Source organism: Ostrinia furnacalis, unplaced genomic scaffold (assembly GCF_004193835.3).
Source record: "Ostrinia furnacalis isolate ACB-3 unplaced genomic scaffold, ASM419383v2 OfSCF2036, whole genome shotgun sequence".
NCBI classification, from domain to species: domain Eukaryota; kingdom Metazoa; phylum Arthropoda; class Insecta; order Lepidoptera; family Crambidae; genus Ostrinia; species Ostrinia furnacalis.
In genome coordinates this window covers 569,495-593,989 of record NW_021132275.1, presented here as the reverse complement: position 1 = coordinate 593,989, position 24,495 = coordinate 569,495, and the positions used below count along the sequence as shown (strand labels likewise).

General features: G+C 35.9%; 1 protein-coding gene across 2 annotated transcripts in view; it reads right to left on the bottom strand.

The window, feature by feature from the left end:
- Nucleotides 1–2,971: 2,971 nt before the first annotated feature.
- The window catches only part of Obp73a (Odorant-binding protein 73a), a 40,052-nt gene continuing 18,528 nt past the window's right edge, over nt 2,972–24,495 (bottom strand). Inside the window, exons 3-6 of one of the 2 annotated variants that reach the window (XM_028306575.1) lie at nt 13,031–13,131; nt 12,077–12,112; nt 5,295–5,445; nt 2,972–4,471 (exon numbers count right to left, since the gene is read on the bottom strand). In XM_028306575.1, coding sequence (XP_028162376.1) covers nt 4,383–4,471; nt 5,295–5,445; nt 12,077–12,112; nt 13,031–13,131 — 377 coding nt within the window. In that variant the 3' untranslated portion in view covers nt 2,972–4,382. Of the gene's footprint in view, nt 4,472–5,294; nt 5,446–8,230; nt 8,267–12,076; nt 12,113–13,030; nt 13,132–24,495 lie in introns of both variants that reach the window. The other variant, XM_028306574.1, reaches the window with a different exon arrangement.

Sequence of the window (24,495 nt, the reverse complement as noted above, 5' to 3'; positions counted from 1 at the left end):
CAATGTAATTAACTAGGTGTATATTTTTCTCTCCTTTCATTTCAAAACAAATATTTTTGAAGCAGTTGATGACTGTCTGGCTGTTACGTACTTAGAGGACTACAAAGTTAGGTCCCATAGGTCCTATAGAAATCCTGATGAGAGCAGAATAAATAAATAAATTACGTTTATTACGAATTTAATGTGATAAAAACGATATTTTTTTTTGTATTTTCAGTTTTTTTCGTTCGCATCACCTTAAAATTAGTATCAATTAGCTTTGTTTGGTGTGAAACATATATTATTTTCCTACAGATAAAGAAAGAAGAGTGATTTTCTTTTATAATATATTTCTCCGCTTTCATATTAGTTATATTATGTTCTATCTATGAAAACGTTTGTATTGTGTTTTATTGTAGTCGTTGTGGGCAGAGCTTTTTTACTTGTTGAAGAATGTGCATGCAAAAAAATACCAGGCGTTTTAAAATCTGTCTCTATGTAGTTTTGTTTAGTTATATGTATTTTATATCGAGTGGTGATAAAAGGGTATTTCTCATCGCCACGGTTCTCATCGTCACCTTCGTGGCAAATTTTATTTCTAACTTATTTCAACTTTTTGTAAACAAAAATTGTAGCTNCGAACCAAAGTCGCTGACATAGCCCGACGGATTAGCAAGCTGAAGTGGCAATGGGCAGGGCACATAGTACGCAGAACTGACGGCCGATGGGGCAGAAAGGTTCTGGAATGGAGGCCGTGTACCGGAAAACGCAGCGTGGGACGTCCACCTACAAGGTGGACCGACGACATCGTAAAGGTAGCAGGGAAGCGCTGGACGCAGACCGCTGCCAATCGATCAACATGGAAAGCATTGGGGGAGGCCTATGTTCAGCAGTGGACGTCCTATGGCTGAAATGATGATGATGATGAAAGAAAGAAGAGTGATTTTCTTTTATAATATATTTCTCCGCTTATTCATATTAGTTATATATTATCTGTGGTTATATTATGTTCTATCTATGAAAACGTTTGTATTGTGTTTTATTGTAGTCGTTGTAGGCAGAGCTTTTTTACTTGTTGAAGAATGTGCATGCAAAAAATTACCAGGCGTTTTAAAATCTGTCTCTATGTAGTTTTGTTTAGTTATATGTATTTTATATCGAGTGGCGATGAAAATACGACCTACTTATATTGATCTATTTTACCTTCCATAATTTTAAACATAGATACAAAGCGCAGACTGTTTTTTAAATTAAAACTAATGTACTCTTAGACTCATAGAGTCACTCATAAAGGGGATGACAAAAATATTTCAGTTTATGTTCTATTCTTTGCAATACAGATTTTAAATGAAATAAGTCCTTAATAGTCAATATTTTCATTTAAATTAGTACCTATGTGGTTTAATTGTGGTCACTCTTGCTCTATTTTCACCAAATACAGATTGAAATGAATATCATTTTGAAGACTAGATGAAATAAAACAATGAAGTTAAAGTATATACAGTAATTTATTAGAGACAACTTATAGCTAAGTTACAATTAATTAATCTATCAGTTCGTTAATTTTTCATCTAATTTATAAAATACACAAAATACCGGGGTCAATTCTAGCCAAAATATTTCACCTTTTACCAAATATTTAAAGACTAAAAATACATCTTTATGGAAGCGATTCTGAGATTCAATCTATTACGAATTTAGATAGAGGCTAGAGTCTTAAAGTCTAGAGCTAGAGGCTCTAGTGAAAGTGACTCTAAAATCCATGAAAACTTAATTTGTAAAAAGNTATTTTATCATCTGATTTCAAAGTTATTGTTCTAACTTATACCGTTTATGAACTATTATTGTGTGACCATCAAATTTGTGTGTAAATGAGAAGTACCCAAAAATACGACCTACTTATATTGATCTATTTTACCTTCCATAATTTTAAACATAGATACAAAGCGCAGACTGTTTTTTAAATTAAAACTAATGTACTCGTAGAGACTCATAGAGTCACTCATAAAGGGGATTACAAAAATATTTCAGTTTATGTTCTATTCTTTTCAATACAGATTTTAAATGAAATAAGTCCTTAATAGTCAATATTTTCATTTAAATTAGGTACCTATGTGGTTTTTGTGGTCACTCTTGCTCTATTTTCACCAAATACAGATTGAAATGAATATCATTTTGGAGACTGGATGAAATAAAACAATAAAGTTAAAGTATATACAGTAATTTATTAGAGACAACTTATAGCTAAGTTACAATTAATTAATCTATCAGTTCGTTAATTTTTCCTCTAATTTATAAAATACACAAAATACCGGGGTCAATTCTAGCCAAAATATTTCACCTTTTACCGAATATTTAAAGAATAAAAAACATCTTTATAGAAGCGATTCTGAGATTCAATCTGCTACGAATTTAGATAGAGGCTAGAGTCAAAGCTAAAGACTCTAGTAAAAGTGACTCTAATATCCATGAAAACTTTACTTTGAAAAAAGGTTTGAAAAAGCGTTGAGGTGAGAAAATGGTTTAAGGTGAAAAGCGTTTGAAATCTGTCTCTATGTAGTTTTCTTTAGTTATATGTATTTTATATTGAGTGGCGATAACAATACAATAGTACTTATATTGATCTACTTTACCTTTCATTATTTCAATAGAGATACAGAGCACAAGCTTTTTTTTTAAATTAAAACTAATGTAGAGCCGTAGAGTCATTAAAGGTATGAAAATGATTACTTCAGTCCGTGTGCTATTGTTTTCAATATAGATTAGTCCTCATTTAAATTATGTGTTTTTTTTATCTCTTTTTTCACTAAATACGAATTGAAATGTTAAATCATCATTTTAGGGACTAGATGAAATAAAACAATAAAGTTAAAGTATATACAGTAATTTATTAGAGACAACTTATAGCTAAGTTACAATTAATTAATCTATCAGTTCGTTAATTTTTCCTCTAATTTATAAAATACACAAATACCGGGGTCAATTCTAGCCAAAATATTTTCACCTTTTACCAAATATTTAAAGAATAAAAAACATCTTTATAGAAGCGATTCCAAGATTCAATCTGCTACGAATTTAGATAGAGGCTAGAGTCAAAGCCTAGAGCTCTAGCTCTAGTGAAAGTGACTCTAAAATCCATGAAAACTTTACTTTGAAAAAAGGTCTTAAAATACATAAACTAAACGTTATTGAGCATCACAATTTAGTAAATTAATATCCTTCTATATACATACAACTTACAATTAGGTCGCTTATATTAGTAGGTGTTTTCTCTGCTCGTTTGGATAGAGAGATATACGAACAGAGAGCTATTGTATGGTAACTGGGCTTTTTAAAATGAAGGTAGCCTTAATAAGAAATAAATCGAGCAAAAAACTTAGGTACTTTAAAAGAGTTTAATTTTTTAAACTTATGAAAATCACACCTTTACTGCAGTGGTATAATAAGTCGTGTATACTAGTGCATTTGATGTCACCTAGTAAAATTAAGTAGGTATCCCTCGCTAGCTGGATAGAAAGATAATTATAAGTATCATTTATAGTTAGTACTTTACTTACGCCTGTAGTCACAAACGATGCTTGCTTAAGTGAAGCAGCAAATCGAACGCACAGCGTTGAATAGAGCTCTGTGATTGGTTCGCGTGTCACCCTGTGCGTCCACGTGCACTGTGAGACCTCATAGTAATGGTGAATACGGGCGTTAAAATGACAATCATTGGGTATCCATGACTTTTATCACTGGATCCACTCATTTTATGTTCACACTGATAGACGACTCTACCTTCAGTTTGAAAAATAGAAATAACAGACTTAGGTGACGAAATTTCATTCACTCGAAATTGATGATTGATATACTCGTGAAAGTGATTCTTCCCTAATTATGATGAATCAGTTGATAATACATACACGATGCGTTGTAAAGGATAACATTATTAAAGCAATTTTCAAAGAAATGATCAAACATCATCACAAAAAATACTTAAAAAAAAATTCAAATTTAAAAAAGACAATTACAAACGTGAGAACCTTCTCCTTTTTGAAGTCGGTTAAAAATTAATCCTCTTATTCTGAAACTTTTCTGACTTTAAGTTTGAAAAGTGTATTCAATGCCAACTTCATTAACGAAGAAGTGAGCTTTACTTTTGTCAAACCCTAGTTATTTACAAATTCCTTCATTTATAATAAATACCGGTGCTTTAAAGTCTAGTACAACCTGGGCAAGTTAACTGCGCACCTGGCATCCGTGACGTCACTTCGACACTGGTACGTAACGAGGCGAACGCGCGAAGTTGTGCGGGTGAGTTCGAGGGAGAGGTTATCTCAACCGGGATGTTGTATATTTGCCATTATTTTGTCGCCATGACAACGCATCGTGCGGGTAGTCGTGTGTATGCGGGTAGTCGATCAAAGCCCGGCATTGCCGCAGTACTCGCCGATGCGGTCCGAGATGCACTCGAAGATGTCGAATGACACGTCACAGTTGCGCCCGTTGTCTGGGGAAAAAAAGAAAAAAAGATAGGTAAATTACTAAGCCATACTACTTTTTAGTTATCAGCTACACGTAAACATTCCAATTTCAGAGTGCAATAAAAATAAATGTTATTTTTTGGCATTCATCATAATTATCATTATTTTCAGTCACAGGACGTCCAATGTTGAACATAGGCCGCCTTCCCAATGAGTTCCATATTGCCCGGATGGTAGCGGCCTGTATCTACTGGGTACCACCAGCGCCTTCCTCTATTATGTTTTGCTTTAAGCTTTTTTCCTTTACGCACTTGAAAGCTTGTATTCTAACGCCCGTACTCACAAACGATGCTTAAGTGAAGCAGCAAATCGAACGTACAGCGTTGAATAGAGCATAGTGATTGGTTCGTGTGTCACCCTGTGCGTGAGACCTCATAGTAATGTTTGTGAATACGGGCGTAAATGTATAGAAAAGTTACAGTAATTTAAATTACCTACCTACATTAAATAAATAAACTATTTTACTCATAAACTAGCTTTCCGCCCGCGGCTTCGCCCGCGTGGAATTTCGTTTGTTAAATTTTCCTGAATTATCTTTGCTATAAACCTCACGGAGCCCGAGATCTTTCCAACGAATGCAAAACCGTGGAAATCGGTTCGTGCGTTCTGGAGTTATAGCGTCAGGGAGGAAAACCCGACTTATTTTTATATAGTAGATTGTTCAGTCTAATTATGTTTTCTGACAAAATATGTTGTGCTTTAGAGGAGTCTCTTTTGGATACGGGTGTAAATAATCAAAAACGAAAAGTCCGATTAACTACATAAGTAAAGTTTTCGATTTGAACTTACCCATAGGCACGGTTCGTGAGAACTTGTCGTGGTACTTCATGAGGCACTCCCGCGAGGCCTCCAACACGGCCATGAAGTAACCTCTCTCGTTCACGCCGTCAGAGTAGAGCCCCACCAGCCCCTCGAGGGTCGGGAAGCCGTAGCCGTCCACCTGGGTATCAATCATCATCATCATCATCATCATCATCATCATCATCATCATCATCATCATCATAACGTCTCCACCACAGGAGGACGACCGTCTCTTGTTTACCAGACCCAAATGAAGGATATGGTCTACACTTCACGTCAAACAGTCTGGACAGCCTGGGACTCGGCAGTAGTGGGCAGTGCTCAGATCATAGAAAGAGAAGGGCAGTGCAAGCTAAATTTTCCATTTGCCCCAGGTAAATAAATTAGAGAAGGTGTGTGGTCCTGCAATGGGAGCTTAATGATGAAAGTTCATTATGACGTCAATAATTTTACCAAAATAACTTCTGTAAAAACACTTTACTTTAACCTAAATTATTATGTNTCACATCATTTTACCGAAGTCAGCCCTATAGCTTCGGCGCAGTGCCGATCACTGACGTTTGTCAACAAAATGGTGCTTGACTCTTGAGACAGGCTAAATTACACCATATTGTTAATGACATTAAGCATACATTTTTTTAAATACCTTCGCGAAGTAAAACTTCTGTACGTAGTACCAGGCCTGTCCATCTACGAGAGTTTACATCGAAAACAAAACACGCACGATGGCCCACCTACAGGATACTATTCGACAAGGCCTCACATACGAGCGAACATTGACTCACGCACGCGTATTCTTGTGTATGATGGAAGAAAATAAAGAAAATGGTGTACTAAATAATGTGCAGTATTTAACTGCCTAAATAATAATAAAAACACAGAATGTACTTTTTTAAGTTGCCTCAAGACACTGAGAGGTAAATAAGTAGTTAATATTATTCATGATAATTCATGCTAAATCATGTATTTCCTCCGCCATTTTCCCGCAGTTTGGCACCTCACGTCACATCATTTTACCGAAGTCAGCCCTATAGCTTCGGCGCAGTGCCGATCACTGACGTATGTCAACAAAATGGTGCTTGACTCTTGAGACAGGTTAAATTACACCATATTGTTAATGACATTGAGCATATATTTTTTTAAATACCTTCGCGAAGTAAAACTTCTGTACGTAGTACTTATTATTATTCTGTGGTAGTACTTATTATTATTCTGTGGTTCTAGCGCTATTGCACTGACTCCTAATTATTTCAGATAATTGTACACGTTTTTCCATTTTACTTTTCTGACTATTAAAGATACAAACAACTTGCACAGTACCAAGTACTTACTTGGTATTATTGGAATCTTGATGCTTCATCTAAATAACTAAAGCATTCGTATCACGCATTGATCCGAGGCTGGCAGCCAGGAGCAATACAATACATACCTGAAGTATTTACTCAATTTACAATCATATTACACAACTGTAGTTGTTATAATCGTAAGTCTTCGTAAACAAGTAAAACAGCCTATTCCAAACTAGAGTCTCATGCCCGCTTTCACCATCAATCCCTAATTTTTAAGTGACCCCTATAGTAACACATAACAGGAATTTGTTTTCAAAGGGGTCAGGGAAATTAGGTATTGATGGTGAAAACGTCGAGCATCAGTCGATTAAATTACGATATATTTTTATTTTGATTTTTTCAAACTTCCCAAGTATAATTTGCTCTACCGTCATTTCGCGACAACTATGTCGAAAGAAACTCAGTTACCATTGTATCAGCCTTTTATTTATTTTAAGAAATAGGTAGGTAGGAAGTTCAACTTGCAAAAAATCTACTACCTATTTGAGATCAAACCTATTTTGCCTAGATAGGCAGGTGGAGACCTTAAATTACTCAACTATGCTCATTCAATTAGTGGAGTAAAGTGAAATGTACTGGGTACAGCAGCACACTTTTTATAGCAATTTTTTTTTGTATCTAGAGGACCACTGCTAAAAATAATTGTTTCTTTTTGGATGGATCTGCATTCCCATAAAAAATAACAAAGCAGACGACGGAGACCTTGGACTGGTGCACTATTAAATTACAATTCGCTTGTACTAATAATAAAGCAAGTTATAATACAACATACAACGTGTTCGCCCGCTTTTATGGCCGTTATATTTCTGTTGAAGGGATTTTTTTCGTAAGTAATAAATAGGAGTGGGCATTACTTTTTTTTCGTTTTTCAATTTACGACATAACCCACAAGTTTTATCGTTAACAAATTGGAGCAATCAGCTCGTGACAGAACCATAAAGCATTAAAACTCGATTTAAAATGGATTTTTGTGGTTATTTTTTCATTGGGACACAGGAGGAGCGACCTCGACTACCTTTATGGGAATATTACCAGCATTTATAATAAACGTCAGTTTGATTAATAAATACACATCGAAAGGTTTCTTTACGTCCAATAAATTAAAGGTGATTTCGAATAACAAAAAATGTTTTAGTGACTCAAGCGGCGAATTCGATATTTATTTTAAAACTAAAATACGATATATTATTTCAAGGATTCAATAACCTACAGGATTAAGTTTAACTCAGTTGAGAGATCTAATTTCTTTTTAGCGGTCAATCGTAATATTCGTTCGTTCGTTCGTTTCAGCCAAAGACGTCCACTGCTGGACAAAGGCCTCCCCCGAGGTTTTCCACAATGAACGGTCCTGCGCTGCCCGCATCCAGGCTTTTCCCGCGACCTTTACCAGATCGTCATTGTTGTGAAATTTTACTAGTCATACGATACCTATTACATATTACGTTTTAAGTGAACTTTTCAAAAGTTTTTTTTAATTTACATAAGATTGTTATCTCCAATGGCAAGGTGAAAACCAATCTGTGCAGTATGCGCTTACGTCGATGGCGCAGATAAACCCGCGGTAAAAGTACTTACCGCTTTCACTTTTCGGTAAACGCATTGTAGGAGGCACTGGAACAAAAGAATTTGATATGTTAATGGAATCAACACTTATTTTACTATTGCATAACCTGTAGTGTTACTGGTAAAGGTAGAGTTCAATTTTAGTAAAAAGTTTTAACACTTGTTACCTTACTAATAAGTTGTGACTACTCAGTTCTTAACGCAGTTCGTTATTTATTTTAATTGATTAGGTATTATCTGAGTATCGAACTCAAAACGTCCGAAACAAGAGTCTAACTCTCTAGTCATAAAGGATTAATTTATCATAAAAAAACATCTTGAAAGTGATGGGATATGGGACTAATAATCCCTTAAGTTAAAGTTATGCTAATTATTCTTTTGATAATTATGATTTAAGAAAATTTCCGATCACGACTTATTTCATGACAGGCGCAAGACTTTTGTAATAATTAATACCTAGAATTCATTGGCTAGCTATGCATATACCTACTTAGAGTAGGCGCACACCGTTGATTTTTAGTTGGCCGATAGTTGTGCCCGATTTTAAATTGTATGAAGAATCGGCCAAATCGAATCGGCGTTAGTGTGCGCACTTCCATACATGCCCATACTGATCAACTGCCCGACTAAACTATCGGCCGACGAAAAATCAACGGTGTGCGGCTACTCTTACAATAAAATCAAAATCAAAAACATTTATTCAGTTTAGACCACAAGTGGCACTTATGAACGTCAAAATGTAAATAATAAAAAAGAAAAGGTATTTACATGTCTCCTTATCTTTTGGGCCCTACCAGCGCTTCGATAAAATAAATGTTGTTTATTGGTTAATGTATTAATTTGTTTATTTCTCCATAGTATGATTTCACTACATGCTAGTAATAAGTTAACTATATTTCAAAGATATTATTATCAGTTGGACAATGAATAGTCCATACAAAAATTTAAGAACTAGGTCTAGCTCACCCCAGCGATCCGTTTCTCGTCGTGCGTGAATGGAACGTCTCTCTTGTTCCTGCTACGCTGAGCAGGCATCGTGTGCTCCTCCTTGATCACGTCCAGGGCCTCTGGAATTGCGTAATATATACTTTAAGTACAGTCCAATAAGAGTTAAACATTCACGCTCCATCTCAATAAGAGGTCAAGCAATTAATTATCCCTGGTAATTTTCAGAGAATGCCATCTGCTTAGTCCCATATTAATTATTATAATATCATAAACAATGTTATTTAACAGCATTGTGTGTTCCGGCTGTTACAGGTAAGTAAGTTCCTCTAATCTTTTTCTTAAAGGTTTTAAACCTTTGCTTGTCACCTGTCATCCGCTTTGCAATGGAGGGAAGTCGAACCTTAATTTCGAACTCCTCCTATGTTCTTCTGATTAATTTCGTTGCGGGTCCAATGACAGTTTAACTTTCCCCCGGGACAAACTTGACCTTCATTGGTTGGGTTTTTGTGGCGGTCAAGCTGTAGATCCTGGCTACACAGGAGTTGCAGTGGTGGGAACGAGAGGTGGGAATAGTCCCGTTGCTAAATTACACCATATTGTTAATGACATTGAGCATACATTTTTTTAAATACCTTCGCGAAGTAAAACTTCTGTACGTAGTACCAGGCCTGTTCATCTACGAGAGTTTACATCGAAAACAAAACACGCACGATGGCCCACCTACAGGATACTATTCGACAAGGCCTCACATACGAGCGAACATTGACTCACGCACGCGTATTCTTGTGTATGATGGAAGAAAATAAAGAAAATGGTGTACTAAATAATGTGCAGTATTTAACTGCCTAAATAATAATAAAAACACAGAATGTACTTTTTTAAGTTGCCTCAAGACACTGAGAGGTAAATAAGTAGTTAATATTATTCATGATAATTCATGCTAAATCATGTATTTCCTCCGCCATTTTCCCGCAGTTTGGCACCTCACGTCACATCATTTTACCGAAGTCAGCCCTATAGCTTCGGCGCAGTGCCGATCACTGACGTATGTCAACAAAATGGTGCTTGACTCTTGAGACAGGTTAAATTACACCATATTGTTAATGACATTGAGCATATATTTTTTTAAATACCTTCGCGAAGTAAAACTTCTGTACGTAGTACTTATTATTATTCTGTGGTAGTACTTATTATTATTCTGTGGTTCTAGCGCTATTGCACTGACTCCTAATTATTTCAGATAATTGTACACGTTTTTCCATTTTACTTTTCTGACTATTAAAGATACAAACAACTTGCACAGTACCAAGTACTTACTTGGTATTATTGGAATCTTGATGCTTCATCTAAATAACTAAAGCATTCGTATCACGCATTGATCCGAGGCTGGCAGCCAGGAGCAATACAATACATACCTGAAGTATTTACTCAATTTACAATCATATTACACAACTGTAGTTGTTATAATCGTAAGTCTTCGTAAACAAGTAAAACAGCCTATTCCAAACTAGAGTCTCATGCCCGCTTTCACCATCAATCCCTAATTTTTAAGTGACCCCTATAGTAACACATAACAGGAATTTGTTTTCAAAGGGGTCAGGGAAATTAGGTATTGATGGTGAAAACGTCGAGCATCAGTCGATTAAATTACGATATATTTTTATTTTGATTTTTTCAAACTTCCCAAGTATAATTTGCTCTACCGTCATTTCGCGACAACTATGTCGAAAGAAACTCAGTTACCATTGTATCAGCCTTTTATTTATTTTAAGAAATAGGTAGGTAGGAAGTTCAACTTGCAAAAAATCTACTACCTATTTGAGATCAAACCTATTTTGCCTAGATAGGCAGGTGGAGACCTTAAATTACTCAACTATGCTCATTCAATTAGTGGAGTAAAGTGAAATGTACTGGGTACAGCAGCACACTTTTTATAGCAATTTTTTTTTGTATCTAGAGGACCACTGCTAAAAATAATTGTTTCTTTTTGGATGGATCTGCATTCCCATAAAAAATAACAAAGCAGACGACGGAGACCTTGGACTGGTGCACTATTAAATTACAATTCGCTTGTACTAATAATAAAGCAAGTTATAATACAACATACAACGTGTTCGCCCGCTTTTATGGCCGTTATATTTCTGTTGAAGGGATTTTTTTCGTAAGTAATAAATAGGAGTGGGCATTACTTTTTTTTCGTTTTTCAATTTACGACATAACCCACAAGTTTTATCGTTAACAAATTGGAGCAATCAGCTCGTGACAGAACCATAAAGCATTAAAACTCGATTTAAAATGGATTTTTGTGGTTATTTTTTCATTGGGACACAGGAGGAGCGACCTCGACTACCTTTATGGGAATATTACCAGCATTTATAATAAACGTCAGTTTGATTAATAAATACACATCGAAAGGTTTCTTTACGTCCAATAAATTAAAGGTGATTTCGAATAACAAAAAATGTTTTAGTGACTCAAGCGGCGAATTCGATATTTATTTTAAAACTAAAATACGATATATTATTTCAAGGATTCAATAACCTACAGGATTAAGTTTAACTCAGTTGAGAGATCTAATTTCTTTTTAGCGGTCAATCGTAATATTCGTTCGTTCGTTCGTTTCAGCCAAAGACGTCCACTGCTGGACAAAGGCCTCCCCCGAGGTTTTCCACAATGAACGGTCCTGCGCTGCCCGCATCCAGGCTTTTCCCGCGACCTTTACCAGATCGTCATTGTTGTGAAATTTTACTAGTCATACGATACCTATTACATATTACGTTTTAAGTGAACTTTTCAAAAGTTTTTTTTAATTTACATAAGATTGTTATCTCCAATGGCAAGGTGAAAACCAATCTGTGCAGTATGCGCTTACGTCGATGGCGCAGATAAACCCGCGGTAAAAGTACTTACCGCTTTCACTTTTCGGTAAACGCATTGTAGGAGGCACTGGAACAAAAGAATTTGATATGTTAATGGAATCAACACTTATTTTACTATTGCATAACCTGTAGTGTTACTGGTAAAGGTAGAGTTCAATTTTAGTAAAAAGTTTTAACACTTGTTACCTTACTAATAAGTTGTGACTACTCAGTTCTTAACGCAGTTCGTTATTTATTTTAATTGATTAGGTATTATCTGAGTATCGAACTCAAAACGTCCGAAACAAGAGTCTAACTCTCTAGTCATAAAGGATTAATTTATCATAAAAAAACATCTTGAAAGTGATGGGATATGGGACTAATAATCCCTTAAGTTAAAGTTATGCTAATTATTCTTTTGATAATTATGATTTAAGAAAATTTCCGATCACGACTTATTTCATGACAGGCGCAAGACTTTTGTAATAATTAATACCTAGAATTCATTGGCTAGCTATGCATATACCTACTTAGAGTAGGCGCACACCGTTGATTTTTAGTTGGCCGATAGTTGTGCCCGATTTTAAATTGTATGAAGAATCGGCCAAATCGAATCGGCGTTAGTGTGCGCACTTCCATACATGCCCATACTGATCAACTGCCCGACTAAACTATCGGCCGACGAAAAATCAACGGTGTGCGGCTACTCTTACAATAAAATCAAAATCAAAAACATTTATTCAGTTTAGACCACAAGTGGCACTTATGAACGTCAAAATGTAAATAATAAAAAAGAAAAGGTATTTACATGTCTCCTTATCTTTTGGGCCCTACCAGCGCTTCGATAAAATAAATGTTGTTTATTGGTTAATGTATTAATTTGTTTATTTCTCCATAGTATGATTTCACTACATGCTAGTAATAAGTTAACTATATTTCAAAGATATTATTATCAGTTGGACAATGAATAGTCCATACAAAAATTTAAGAACTAGGTCTAGCTCACCCCAGCGATCCGTTTCTCGTCGTGCGTGAATGGAACGTCTCTCTTGTTCCTGCTACGCTGAGCAGGCATCGTGTGCTCCTCCTTGATCACGTCCAGGGCCTCTGGAATTGCGTAATATATACTTTAAGTACAGTCCAATAAGAGTTAAACATTCACGCTCCATCTCAATAAGAGGTCAAGCAATTAATTATCCCTGGTAATTTTCAGAGAATGCCATCTGCTTAGTCCCATATTAATTATTATAATATCATAAACAATGTTATTTAACAGCATTGTGTGTTCCGGCTGTTACAGGTAAGTAAGTTCCTATAATCTTTTTCTTAAAGGTTTTAAACCTTTGTTTGTCACCTGTCATCCGCTTTGCAATGGAGGGAAGTCGAACCTTAATTTCGAACTCCTCCTATGTTCTTCTGATTAATTTCGTTGCGGGTCCAATGACAGTTTAACTTTCCCCCGGGACAAACTTGACCTTCATTGGTTGGGTTTTTGTGGCGGTCAAGCTGTAGATCCTGGCTACACAGGAGTTGCAGTGGTGGGAACGAGAGGTGGGAATAGTCCCGTTAAGTAAGTTCCTCTGTGGTTAAGGATTCTGGGTGAAGCTCGCTTCCACCTTCGGTCTGATCATCACTTTCTATCAGGCTAAGGGTTTTGCCAGTTGTTTAGAAGGACAACCAACTAGTCAGATCTTGCACATACTTACTATGGGTATCAGACTACTTTTTTTTTTTTAAAACAAAACCCATAAATAGGTACAAATATTACGTATGTTTGCATTGTGCGGAGATCGCACCCGTGACCCCGTGAACTCGGTCCGGTATGTATGTTAATAAACTACTAAGCCTGGCGGTCGTTAGATTGTAAAGAATTCTCGATATTAAATAAATAATAGAGTTTATCTAAGTATAGATAAACTTTATTATACTATTATAATCTCTACAGATTTATTATAAGTATATAATAAATCTGTAGAGAGGTCAATTCTGTACATGAAATATATTTTCAAATTAACTATTAGGGGGTGATTAGTGATCGATACTGATGCCAAAAATGCAATCAGTAAAATTTTTGTCTGTCTGTCTGTCTGTCCGCCTGTATGTTCCTTATAGAATCAAAAACTACTAGACGGATTTTAACGAAACTTGGTACAATTATTCTTCATACTCCTGGGCAGGTTATAGTATACTTAGGAATTCCCACAGGAACAGGAATTAGCGGGAAAATAATTTTGTATGAAAAATCTAAACCGCTTAAGTTAGACGCTTGAAATTTGGCATATAGGTACCTTAATAAACTTAAAGCTTAGTTACAACAGGATATTGCAAAATTCTCACTGGAACGGGAGTTAGCGGGAAAAAACATTTGTATGAAAAAATCTAAACCGCGTAAGATAGATGAAGGGGGTAAAACGGGATCCACGCGTACGAAGTCGCGGGCGGCCGATAGTATATAATATAACTACACATAAAATAAAAGTATTAACACAGTTTCATTTATAGATGCATCCTATAAAACAGGGCTAAGAAACAAGGGACTATGATAAAGAATGTCTTCAGTTCCAAATAAAATTAAAATTAAAAACGGGAATATGTAGTGGGATGAAATGAAGTATAAATTAAAATGCCTACCCGCCCATTCCTAGGCGCTTCACTAACTAGGCTAACAGGGCCCGCCCAAGACGTCATGAATTTGTTGACGTCGCGAATAACGTGAAACTATCTATACTATCTATACTTTTATCTTAATATTATAAATGCGAAAGTAACTGTGTCTGTCTGTCTTGCTTTCACGCCTAAACCACTGAACCGATTTTGATGAAATTTGAGTCCCGGGAAAGAATATAGGATAGTTTTTTCCCCGGTTTTTGAAACAGTGACGCGCGCGATAAAGTTTTTCTGTGACAGACAAAATTCCACGCGGGTGAAGCCGAGGGCGGAAAGCTAGTTTAAAGATAAATGAAATTGACTCGTGTCAAATAAGTGAAACGCCGGGAAAACACTACCTAGCGTTAAGAGCGCCTAATGGAGATGTCAATTTCAATATTATTGTCCAATCGCAGGATTTAAAAATTCTAGAATGTAGGTTCACTAGAGTCGTTCCATAAGGGTCTAAGAATCCATTAAAAGTATCATTTAAATCGAATTACGCACAGCATAGGTCATCCATCGCAAGTGGGATAAAAGTAAAAATAATAGCCAAAGTTAATCACCAAATGATTACAGTTTATGGCCGAACGATTTCGAAATAAGACCAAGGAACATTTTTATAAGCACTTATTTAAAATGTCTTTTTGTACGCCATTTTCCTCCTAATGGTTTGAGTAGGTTGTCAAAGTACTTTACTATGTCTCGATTTTTAGTACAGTTTCAAAGATTTCTTTCTCTTTTAATTTGGAACACGTTTATAGAGCTCCATTAGCTAGTTTGCTTATTGTAAACTGATGTTGCTTAAGCAAAGTGATTCTTCATTTTCAAGAAACATACAAAGGCTCAAGGTCACCCAAATGCTATGCTCGGATTTTCCCTGCGTGATCGAATCAGAAATGAGGAGATCCGCAGGAGAACCAAAGTAACCGACATAGATCTTTTCGACATAGATAGATTTTTTCAAGTTAGGTATTTATAATTTTCAAAATAGATCGCAGAATTGCTAAAATAAATTGGCAGTGGGCGGGGCACATAGCTCGTAGAGACGATGGCCGTTGGGGCAGGAAAGTTCTCGAGTGGTGACCACGGGCTGGAAAACGTAACGTGGGCAGACCTCCTACTAGGTGGACCGACGATCTGGTAAAAGTCGCGGGAAGAGCCTGGATGCGGGCAGCGCAGGACCGTTCATTATGGAAAACCTTGGGGGAGGCCTTTGTCCAGCAGTGGACGTCATTTGGCTGAAACGACAAAGTCCGTATTATACGAAGGTTGAGAAATCGAAGAAGCAAAGGAAAAGTCCTTAATACAGAAAACTCAATTAAACCAGCAAAGATTGAAGCTTTTGATTGATCAATCACAAGACAGAAAAAGAAATCTTTTTTTACTTTTTCGAGTTACGGTAGAAATGTATTTTTTATTTTGCTTGACTTTTAGAATCTAGTGAGGTTTTTTAAAATCGATGCAATGGTTTTGAACATTTTCCTTATTTTAATATTTGTTTCAAAGTATTCCTAGAAGTCAGCAAGCAAAAAACATGAATTATTACACCTATACGTCCTGGTACCTTGTTATTGTAAACCAATATTTTACCAGTGAAATAGAAGACACTGGGACCAGATTGTCCTATCTAGAACACATAGATCAGGAATTTATTGAACCCGCTGCCGTGATACGTTCACTTTCAATATTTTGGTCGCCATGCTGTGCTCTATCTGGGAGGCTACTCCGAAACGCTATTTACGTAGTTTCGGGTCTATCTATCATCGTCGCTCATGGTAGCATCTCGCTTTGTGCGAGAGGGATGGCTACATTCGAAACTTCGGATGACGTTTTTCGGAGTAGCCCCGCTGGTACGGAATGCATGCAAATGCAGCAGAATCTAAAACATTTCTGTGCATACTAGCTTCTGCCCTCTGGTTCATAGACATACCTAGGTACCGCAACAATAAAATCTTTTGTTACTAAAAGTACATTTATAAATTTGTCAGTTAGAGGTAAGATAGACAGGTCCTCTGTGGTTGAGGATTTTGGGTGAAGCTCCCTTCCACCTTCGACCTGATCATCATTTTCCATCAGATGCAAGGCAGGAGAGAGCTTCCTAAAAACTGTTTTCGCCGTCGTCGTTTTATAAGATTATTAATTGATAATGCTTTTCAATAAAGATGCTTAAAATTTATTTAGTGCTTACTTTATAACTATAGCAAACTTACGTCAACCGGTAGTACCTTCAGAAAAATCGAGATGACCTCACAACATGGAAGGTAAGTAGGTAGTTAAACAGTACTTTTAAATTATCAATAGTATCTTAATTACATTACACAAAACAGTTTTCGATTGCAAAAAGTTAATTTATGAAGTCTGAAACTATTTCAACACGTAATAAACTAACAAAATCTTTTGAATTGACACGGAATGTGAGACCTTAATAATAAAAAGTTGACAGAATAACATGGCTTGGATCTATTAAAGTTTTTCTATTCTGGACGAAAACCTTATTTAACTAAGTAACATATTTCCTACCGGATTTTATATTCATCACGTTCTTGAATAATCCTGAATATTATGAGAATGTAAAAAAAATACATCTTTCGGACCACCATTGACTTCAGAATAAAATAATTGCGCCCTTTTTGGTAATGCAACAGTATTATTACTCATTATAACAATGTTAATTACTACTTATTAAACGCTTCTTAGTGCCTTCGGACTGTTTGACAGGTCCAGTCAGGTCCTGTATTCCAATTAGCAGTAATTTACTTTCGTAAACATTAAATAAATATTTTATCGTCAANTCTATTTTCTCATGTAAGATTAGAGTATTCAATAAAGTACAGGATTAAGTTTAACTCAGTCGAGAGATTTAATTTCTTTTTAGCGGTTAATCGTAATATTTGTTCGTTCGTTTTAGCCAAATGACGTCCACTGCTGGACAAAGGCCTTCCCCAAGGTTTTCCACAATGAGCGCAGGAGCGCTGCCCGTATCCAGGCTTTTCCCGCGACCTTTACCAGATCGTCGTAATAATTTTTTTTTCAATTTCACTAGTCATAACACCTATTAGGTACATATTATTACGTTGTAAGTGACCTTTTTAAAGTTTTTTTAAATAATTTCTATAAGATTATATCTCCTAAAGCTAAGGCAAGGTGAAAACCAATCTGTGCAGTATGCGCTTACGTCGATGGCGGAGTTAATCCGCGGTAAATGATTTCCCTTTTAGCTGTTTTACTTGTGTTATTCATGTTTTCAATTTCACTAGTCATAAACCTACCTATATTTCGTTGTAAGTGAACTCAAAAGATTTTTTATAATTTATATAAGATTATTATCTCCAATGGCAAGGTGAAAATCAATCTGTGCAGTATGCGCTTACGTCGATGGCGCAGATAAACCCGCGGTAAAAGTACTTACCGCTTTCACTTTTCGGTAAACGCATTGTAGGAGGCACTGGAACAAAAGAATTTGATATGTTAATGGAATCAACACTTATTTTACTATTGCATAATCTGTAGTGTATACTCGTAAAGATAGAGTTCAATTTTAGTAAACAGCTTTAACACTTGTTACTTTATTAATAAGTTGTGACTACTCAGTACTTAACGCAGTTCGTTATTTATTTTAATTGATTAGGTATTATCTGAGTAAAAACGTCCGAAACAAGAGTCTAACTCTCTAGTCATAAAGGATTCATTTATCACAAAAAACATCTTGAAAGGGATGGGATATGGAACTAATAATTCCTTAAGTTAAAGTTATGCTAATTATTCTTTTGATAATTAAGATTTAAGAAAATTTCCGATCACGACTTATTTCATGACAGGCGCAAGACTTTTGTAATAATTAATACCTAGAATTCTTTGGCTAGCTATGCATATACCTACTTAGAGTAGGCGCACACCGTTGATTTTTAGTTGGCCGATAGTTGTGGCCGATTTTAAATTGTATGAAGAATCGGCCAAATCGAATCGGCGTAGTGTGCGCTCTCCCATACATGCCCATACTGATCAACTGCCCGACTAAACTATCGGCCGACGAAAAATCAACGGTGTGCGGCTACTCTTACAATAAAATCAAAATCAAAAATATTTATTCAGTTTAGACCACAAGTGGCACCTATGAACGTTAAAATGTAAATAATAAAAAAAGAAAAGGTAACCCTTATGGGGCACTTTACATGTCTCCTTATCTTTTGGGCCCTACCAGCGCTTCGATAAAATAAATGTTGTTTATTGGATAATGTATTAATAGTCCATACAAAAATTTAAGAACTAGGTCTAGCTCACCCCAGCGATCCGCTTCTCATCGTGCGTGAATGGAACTTCTCTCTTGTTCCTGCTGCGCTGCGCGGGCATCGTGTGCTCCTCCTTGATCACGTCCAGGGCCTCTGGAATTGCGTAATATATATTTTAAGTACAGTGCAATAAGAGTTAAACTTTCACGCTCCATCTCAATAAGAGGTCAAGCAATTAATTATCCCTGGTCATTTTCAGATAATGTCATCTAGTCCCATATTAATTATAATATTATACCTAAACAATGTTACAGCATTGTTGTGTTCCGGCTGTTAGAGGTAAAATAGTGAGTTCCTCTGTGGTTGAGGATTCTGGGTGAAGCTCGCTTCCACCTTCGGTCTGATCATCACTTTCCATCAGGGCAAGGCCAAGGGTTTTGCCAGTTGTATAAAGGGACAACCAACTAAGTAGGCAGATCTTGCACATACTTACTATGAGTATCAGACTACTTTTTTTTTGTAAAACAAAACCCATAAATAGGTACAAATATTACGTATGTTTGCACTGTGCGGAGATCGCACCCGTGACCCCGTGAACTTGGTCCGGTATGTATGTTAATAAACTACTAAGCCTGGCGGCCGTTAGATTGTAAAAAAATCTCGTTATTAAATAAATAATATAGTTTATTTATAATATAACTACACATAAAATAAAAGTCAGTATTAGGTAAGACAGTTTCATTTATAGATGCATCCTATAAAACAGGGCTAAGAAACAAGAGACTATGATACAGAATGTCTTCGGTTCCAAATAAAATTAAAATTAAAAACGGGAATATGTAGTGGGATGAAATGAACAATAAATTAAAATGCCTACCCGCCCATTCCTAGGCGCTTCACTAACTAGGCTAACAGGGCCCGCCCAAGGCGTCATGAATTTGATGACGTCACGAATAACGTGAAACTTATTTAAAGATAAAAATAAACATAAATTAAATTGACTCGTGTCTAATAAGTGAAACGCTAGGAAAACACTACCTAAGACCGCCTAATGGAGATGGTAATTTCAATATACAGGATGTCCCAAAAAGTAGTGTCAAGCCGAAGCCCAGAGGTAGAGCATCACTAGGGCTACCCAAATCACCGTGACTTTTGATAGTTTTCGAGTTATGATTTTTTTTAAACATACAGGATTTTAGTTTACATTCGTGTTATTATGGATGTAAATACTTCTCAATCAGCTAGGCCTAGTATTCATATAATAATAATAAAAAAATAAGGCATGTAACTTGACTATTCGCGCCACAGTGACCAAAAAAGTGCCTAAGCACAGAAATTTAAAACAATCATAACTCGAAATTTATCAAAAATCGCGGAACATACATGGGGGTGATTTGGATAGCCCTAGTGATGCTTTACCTCTGGGTTTCGGCTTGACTCTACTTTTTGGGACACCCTGTATTGTCCAGTCGCAGAATTGAAAAGTTCTGGAATGTAGGTTCACTAGAGTCGTTCCATAAGGGCCTAAGAATCCATTAAAGGTATCATTTAAATCGAATTACGCACAGCATAGGTCATCCATCGCAAGTGGGATAAAAGTAAAAATAATACCCAAAGTTAATCACCAAATGATTACAGTTTATGGCCGAACGATTTCGAAATAAGACCAAGGAACATTTTTATAAGCACTTATTTAAAATGTCTTTTTGTACGCCATTTTCCTCCTAATGGTTTGAGTAGGTTGTCAAAGTGCTTTACTAGGTCTCGATTTTTAGTACTGTTTCAAGGATTTCTTTCTCTTTTAAATTGGAACACGTTTATAGATATCCATTAGCTAATTTAAGTACTTACCTATTGTAAAAATTTACTGATGTAGCTTAAAAAGCACTCTGCTTTTTCTACATATTCCATAAACATACAAAGTTCGTATTATACGAAGGCTGAGAAATTTAAGAAGCAAAGTAAAAGTAAGTATTACAGAAAACTCAAAACTCAACTCAATATCCAACAAAGACTGAAGCTTTTGATTGAAAACCCCTTTAATCACAAGACGAAGAAGATGAAAAGTCTGTTTTTTTTTACTTGAACGATTTTACGGCAGAAATGTTTTTTTCCCTGACTGACCTTTCAAATAGTAACTAAGTAGGTACCTACCTAGTGAAAGATTTTTTCAGGTCGATGCAATGATTTTGAAGATTATCCTCATTCTAATATTTATTTTAGAGTATTCCTGGATGTGAGCAAGCAAAAACATGAATCACACCTATAGTTACGTCCTCCTGGTAGTTACAATGTTATTGTAAACCAATATTTTACCAGTGAAATAGAAGACATTGGAACTAGATTGTGCTATCTAGAACACATAGATCAGGAATTTATTGAACCCGCTGCCGTGATACGTTCACTTTCAATATTTTGGTCGCCATGCTGTGCTCTATCTGGGAGGCTACTCCGAAACGCTATTTACGTAGTTTCAGGTCTGTCTGTCATCGTCGCTCATGCTGGCATCTCGCTTTGTGCGAGTGGGATGGCAATATTCGAAACTTTGGATGACTTTTTCGGAGTAACCCCGCTGGTACGGAATGCATGCAAATGCAGCAGAATCTAAAACATTTCTGTGCATACTAGCTTCTGCCCTCTGGTTCATAGACATACCTAGGTACCGCAACAATAAAATATTTTGTTACTAAAAGTACATTTATAAATTTGTCAGTTAGAGGTAAGATAGACAGGTCCTCTGTGGTTGAGGATTTTGGGTGAAGCTCCCTTCCACCTTCGACCTGATCATCATTTTCCATCAGATGCAAGGCAGGAGAGAGCTTCCTAAAAACAGTTTTTGCCGTCGTCGTTTTATAGGATTATTGATAATGCTTTTCAATAAAGATGCTTAACATTTATTTAGTGCTTATTTTATAACTATAGCAAACTTACGTCAACCGGTAGTACCTTCAGAAAAATCGAGATGACCTCACAACATGGAAGGTAAGTAGGTAGTTTAAACAGTACTTTTAAATTATCAATAGCATCTTAATTACATTACACAAAACCGTTTTCGATTGCAAAAAAGTTAATTTATGAAGTCTGAAACTATTTCAACACGTAATAAACTAACAAAATCTTTTGAATTGAGATGGAATGAACCAATTAATTAATTAAACCAATAATAAAAAGTTAAAAGACTAACATAGCTTGGATCTACGAGTATTGAAGTTTTTCCATTCTGGACGAAAACCTTATTTAACGAAGTAACATAATTTCCTACCGGTTTTTTTTTATGTGACAGGAGGCAAACGAGCAGACGGATCACCTGATGGTAAGTGATTACCGTCGCCCATAGACACCCGCAGACCCAGGGGCGTTACAGGTGCGTTGCCGGCCTTTAAGATAAACCTTTATGCCGGATTTTATATTCATCACATACTGGAAAAATCCTGAATATAATAATATTCAGAATGTAAAAAAAGTACATCTTTCGGACCACCATTGACTTCAGAATAAAATAATTGCGCCCTTTTTGGTAATGCAACAGTATTATTACTCATTATAACAATGTTAATTACTACTTATTAAACGCTTAGTGCCTTCGGACTGTTTGACAGGTCCAGTCAGGTCCTGTATTCCAATTAGCAGTAATTTACTTTCGTAAACATTAAATAAAGATTTTATCGTATATCTCTAATCACGATAAATCAGTAATAATCGAAATCAAGGACTTAACAAACTCAATACTAATTAATGATGTTACAATATCCTCTAAAGGAAGCGACATTTAGTACGAGTTGCACATTTCCTTCGTTGCGCCGGCGCGGCGGCGCATAAGCAATATACCTATAGCTCTATTGGGGTACTATACTTAGATAACATAATACTAGTCCTGGGTATATTAGGTAATTTATAGGAGTATGTAATTTGCAAAGAGGTTCGCCGACCTAACCTATGGCTGGCTCTCGCCAAAGTGGGTTAACCACCTAACCTGATATTTGTCAACCTGTACATTATTGAAACAAGTTGTCCTAATTTCTCACTAGCCTTTGCCCAAAGAAGGTTTCACATGCATCGGATTAAAAGTCAAAATAAAAATCCGAAATACAAAATAGTTATCTTAAAAACTTAGCATAAAAACTTTCAATTTTTTTCCCGATTTGATACTATTCATTAGATTGAAATACAATTACTTATAGTAATTATTAGGTACATTCATTTATCTTTTCATATTTTTTTTTTACTTTAGTCATAACAAAAATATAACCTATCTAATTGTAGACCAGTATTTCACAAGGCAAATACAGTGGTCGGTCTACAAGCATACGAACAAGACTCTTTCGTATGACTAATTATGCAGTCATATTATTTTAACGATTCAACATATTACGATTTTCTACTGTTTGACAGGTTTGTATAAAATATATCAATGCAAGAAAACTCCAATATAAAACACCCAATAAAACGCACGACCAATTTCTTGACCACGCTCTACATTTTTTATATTGCCTCGATAAGATAATTATTATATTGGCGGTAATGCGATGCTAAGTACACTTTCGGCCAAATAAAGATGTGCAGTAGCGTGCAGTAATTTCGCAAATTACTTGGTAACAGTTGAATGGTCATAGCATGCAGTTGCGGCGTACTTATGCAACTGTTGTGCAACTTGTAGTAGGTATATGGGTCACTAGAAACACGATTGCACTTTGTCGTTTTGCGCGTGCGATACCTTTACATGGGTATTCCTCGAAGCGCACCCATTTTTAGGCGCACCTAATGAAACGCACCTAAACTATTCCGCGAAGCGCACCTATGTTTACTAATACAAGATATTGAACGAACTCTATTTATCCCTACTAAGATGAATAAAAAATATTAGGGTAACATTACACAGGTGCGCTTCATTAGGTGCGCGTCAAAATGGGTGCGCTTCGAGGAATATCTCCTTTACTGTGAACTCGTTAGCTTTGTATCAAACCCTAGTGGTTACTCAAAGCTATATAAATGTAATTGTCCCAATGCAACTGTCTTTTTTAGTTGTTAAATAAATGAAAAAAAAACATAAACTAAATTCTAAGGATTAACTTTTTAATAAAATTACGGTGAATTATATTTTATAGTACTGTCCCTCCAATACCTAACCCAACCAATTTCAGAGAACGCTTCTGTTTTGGCTTAATGCATTGTTAAAAATTACAGTTGTCAACGGGGTGTCATAATACATTATTAACGTACCATATTTGACGTTTAACTTAATGAGATGAGATTGAGGCTCAATTTGGAACAAATTTCATAAAATTGGTATCTTGGTAATTGAGCAATTTAACGAAATAAAGAGGTAAGTTATGAATTCTGAAATTGCACGACTCCTTTACGTTATTGTATTTTATGGCCTTTCTGTCGCTTATGTGACGCTTTCTATACTTCTTCTATCGTGGGGATTATAACAATTAATAACTGTCGGCCGTTTGGTGTAGTGGTTCAGAGCGGACTACTATGCCGAAAGGTCCCGGGTTCGATTCCCGGCCGGGCAGAAATTGAAATGATGAATTTTAATTTCTGTGACGGATCTGGGTGTTACTATGTATAATATGTATGTATTTAAAAA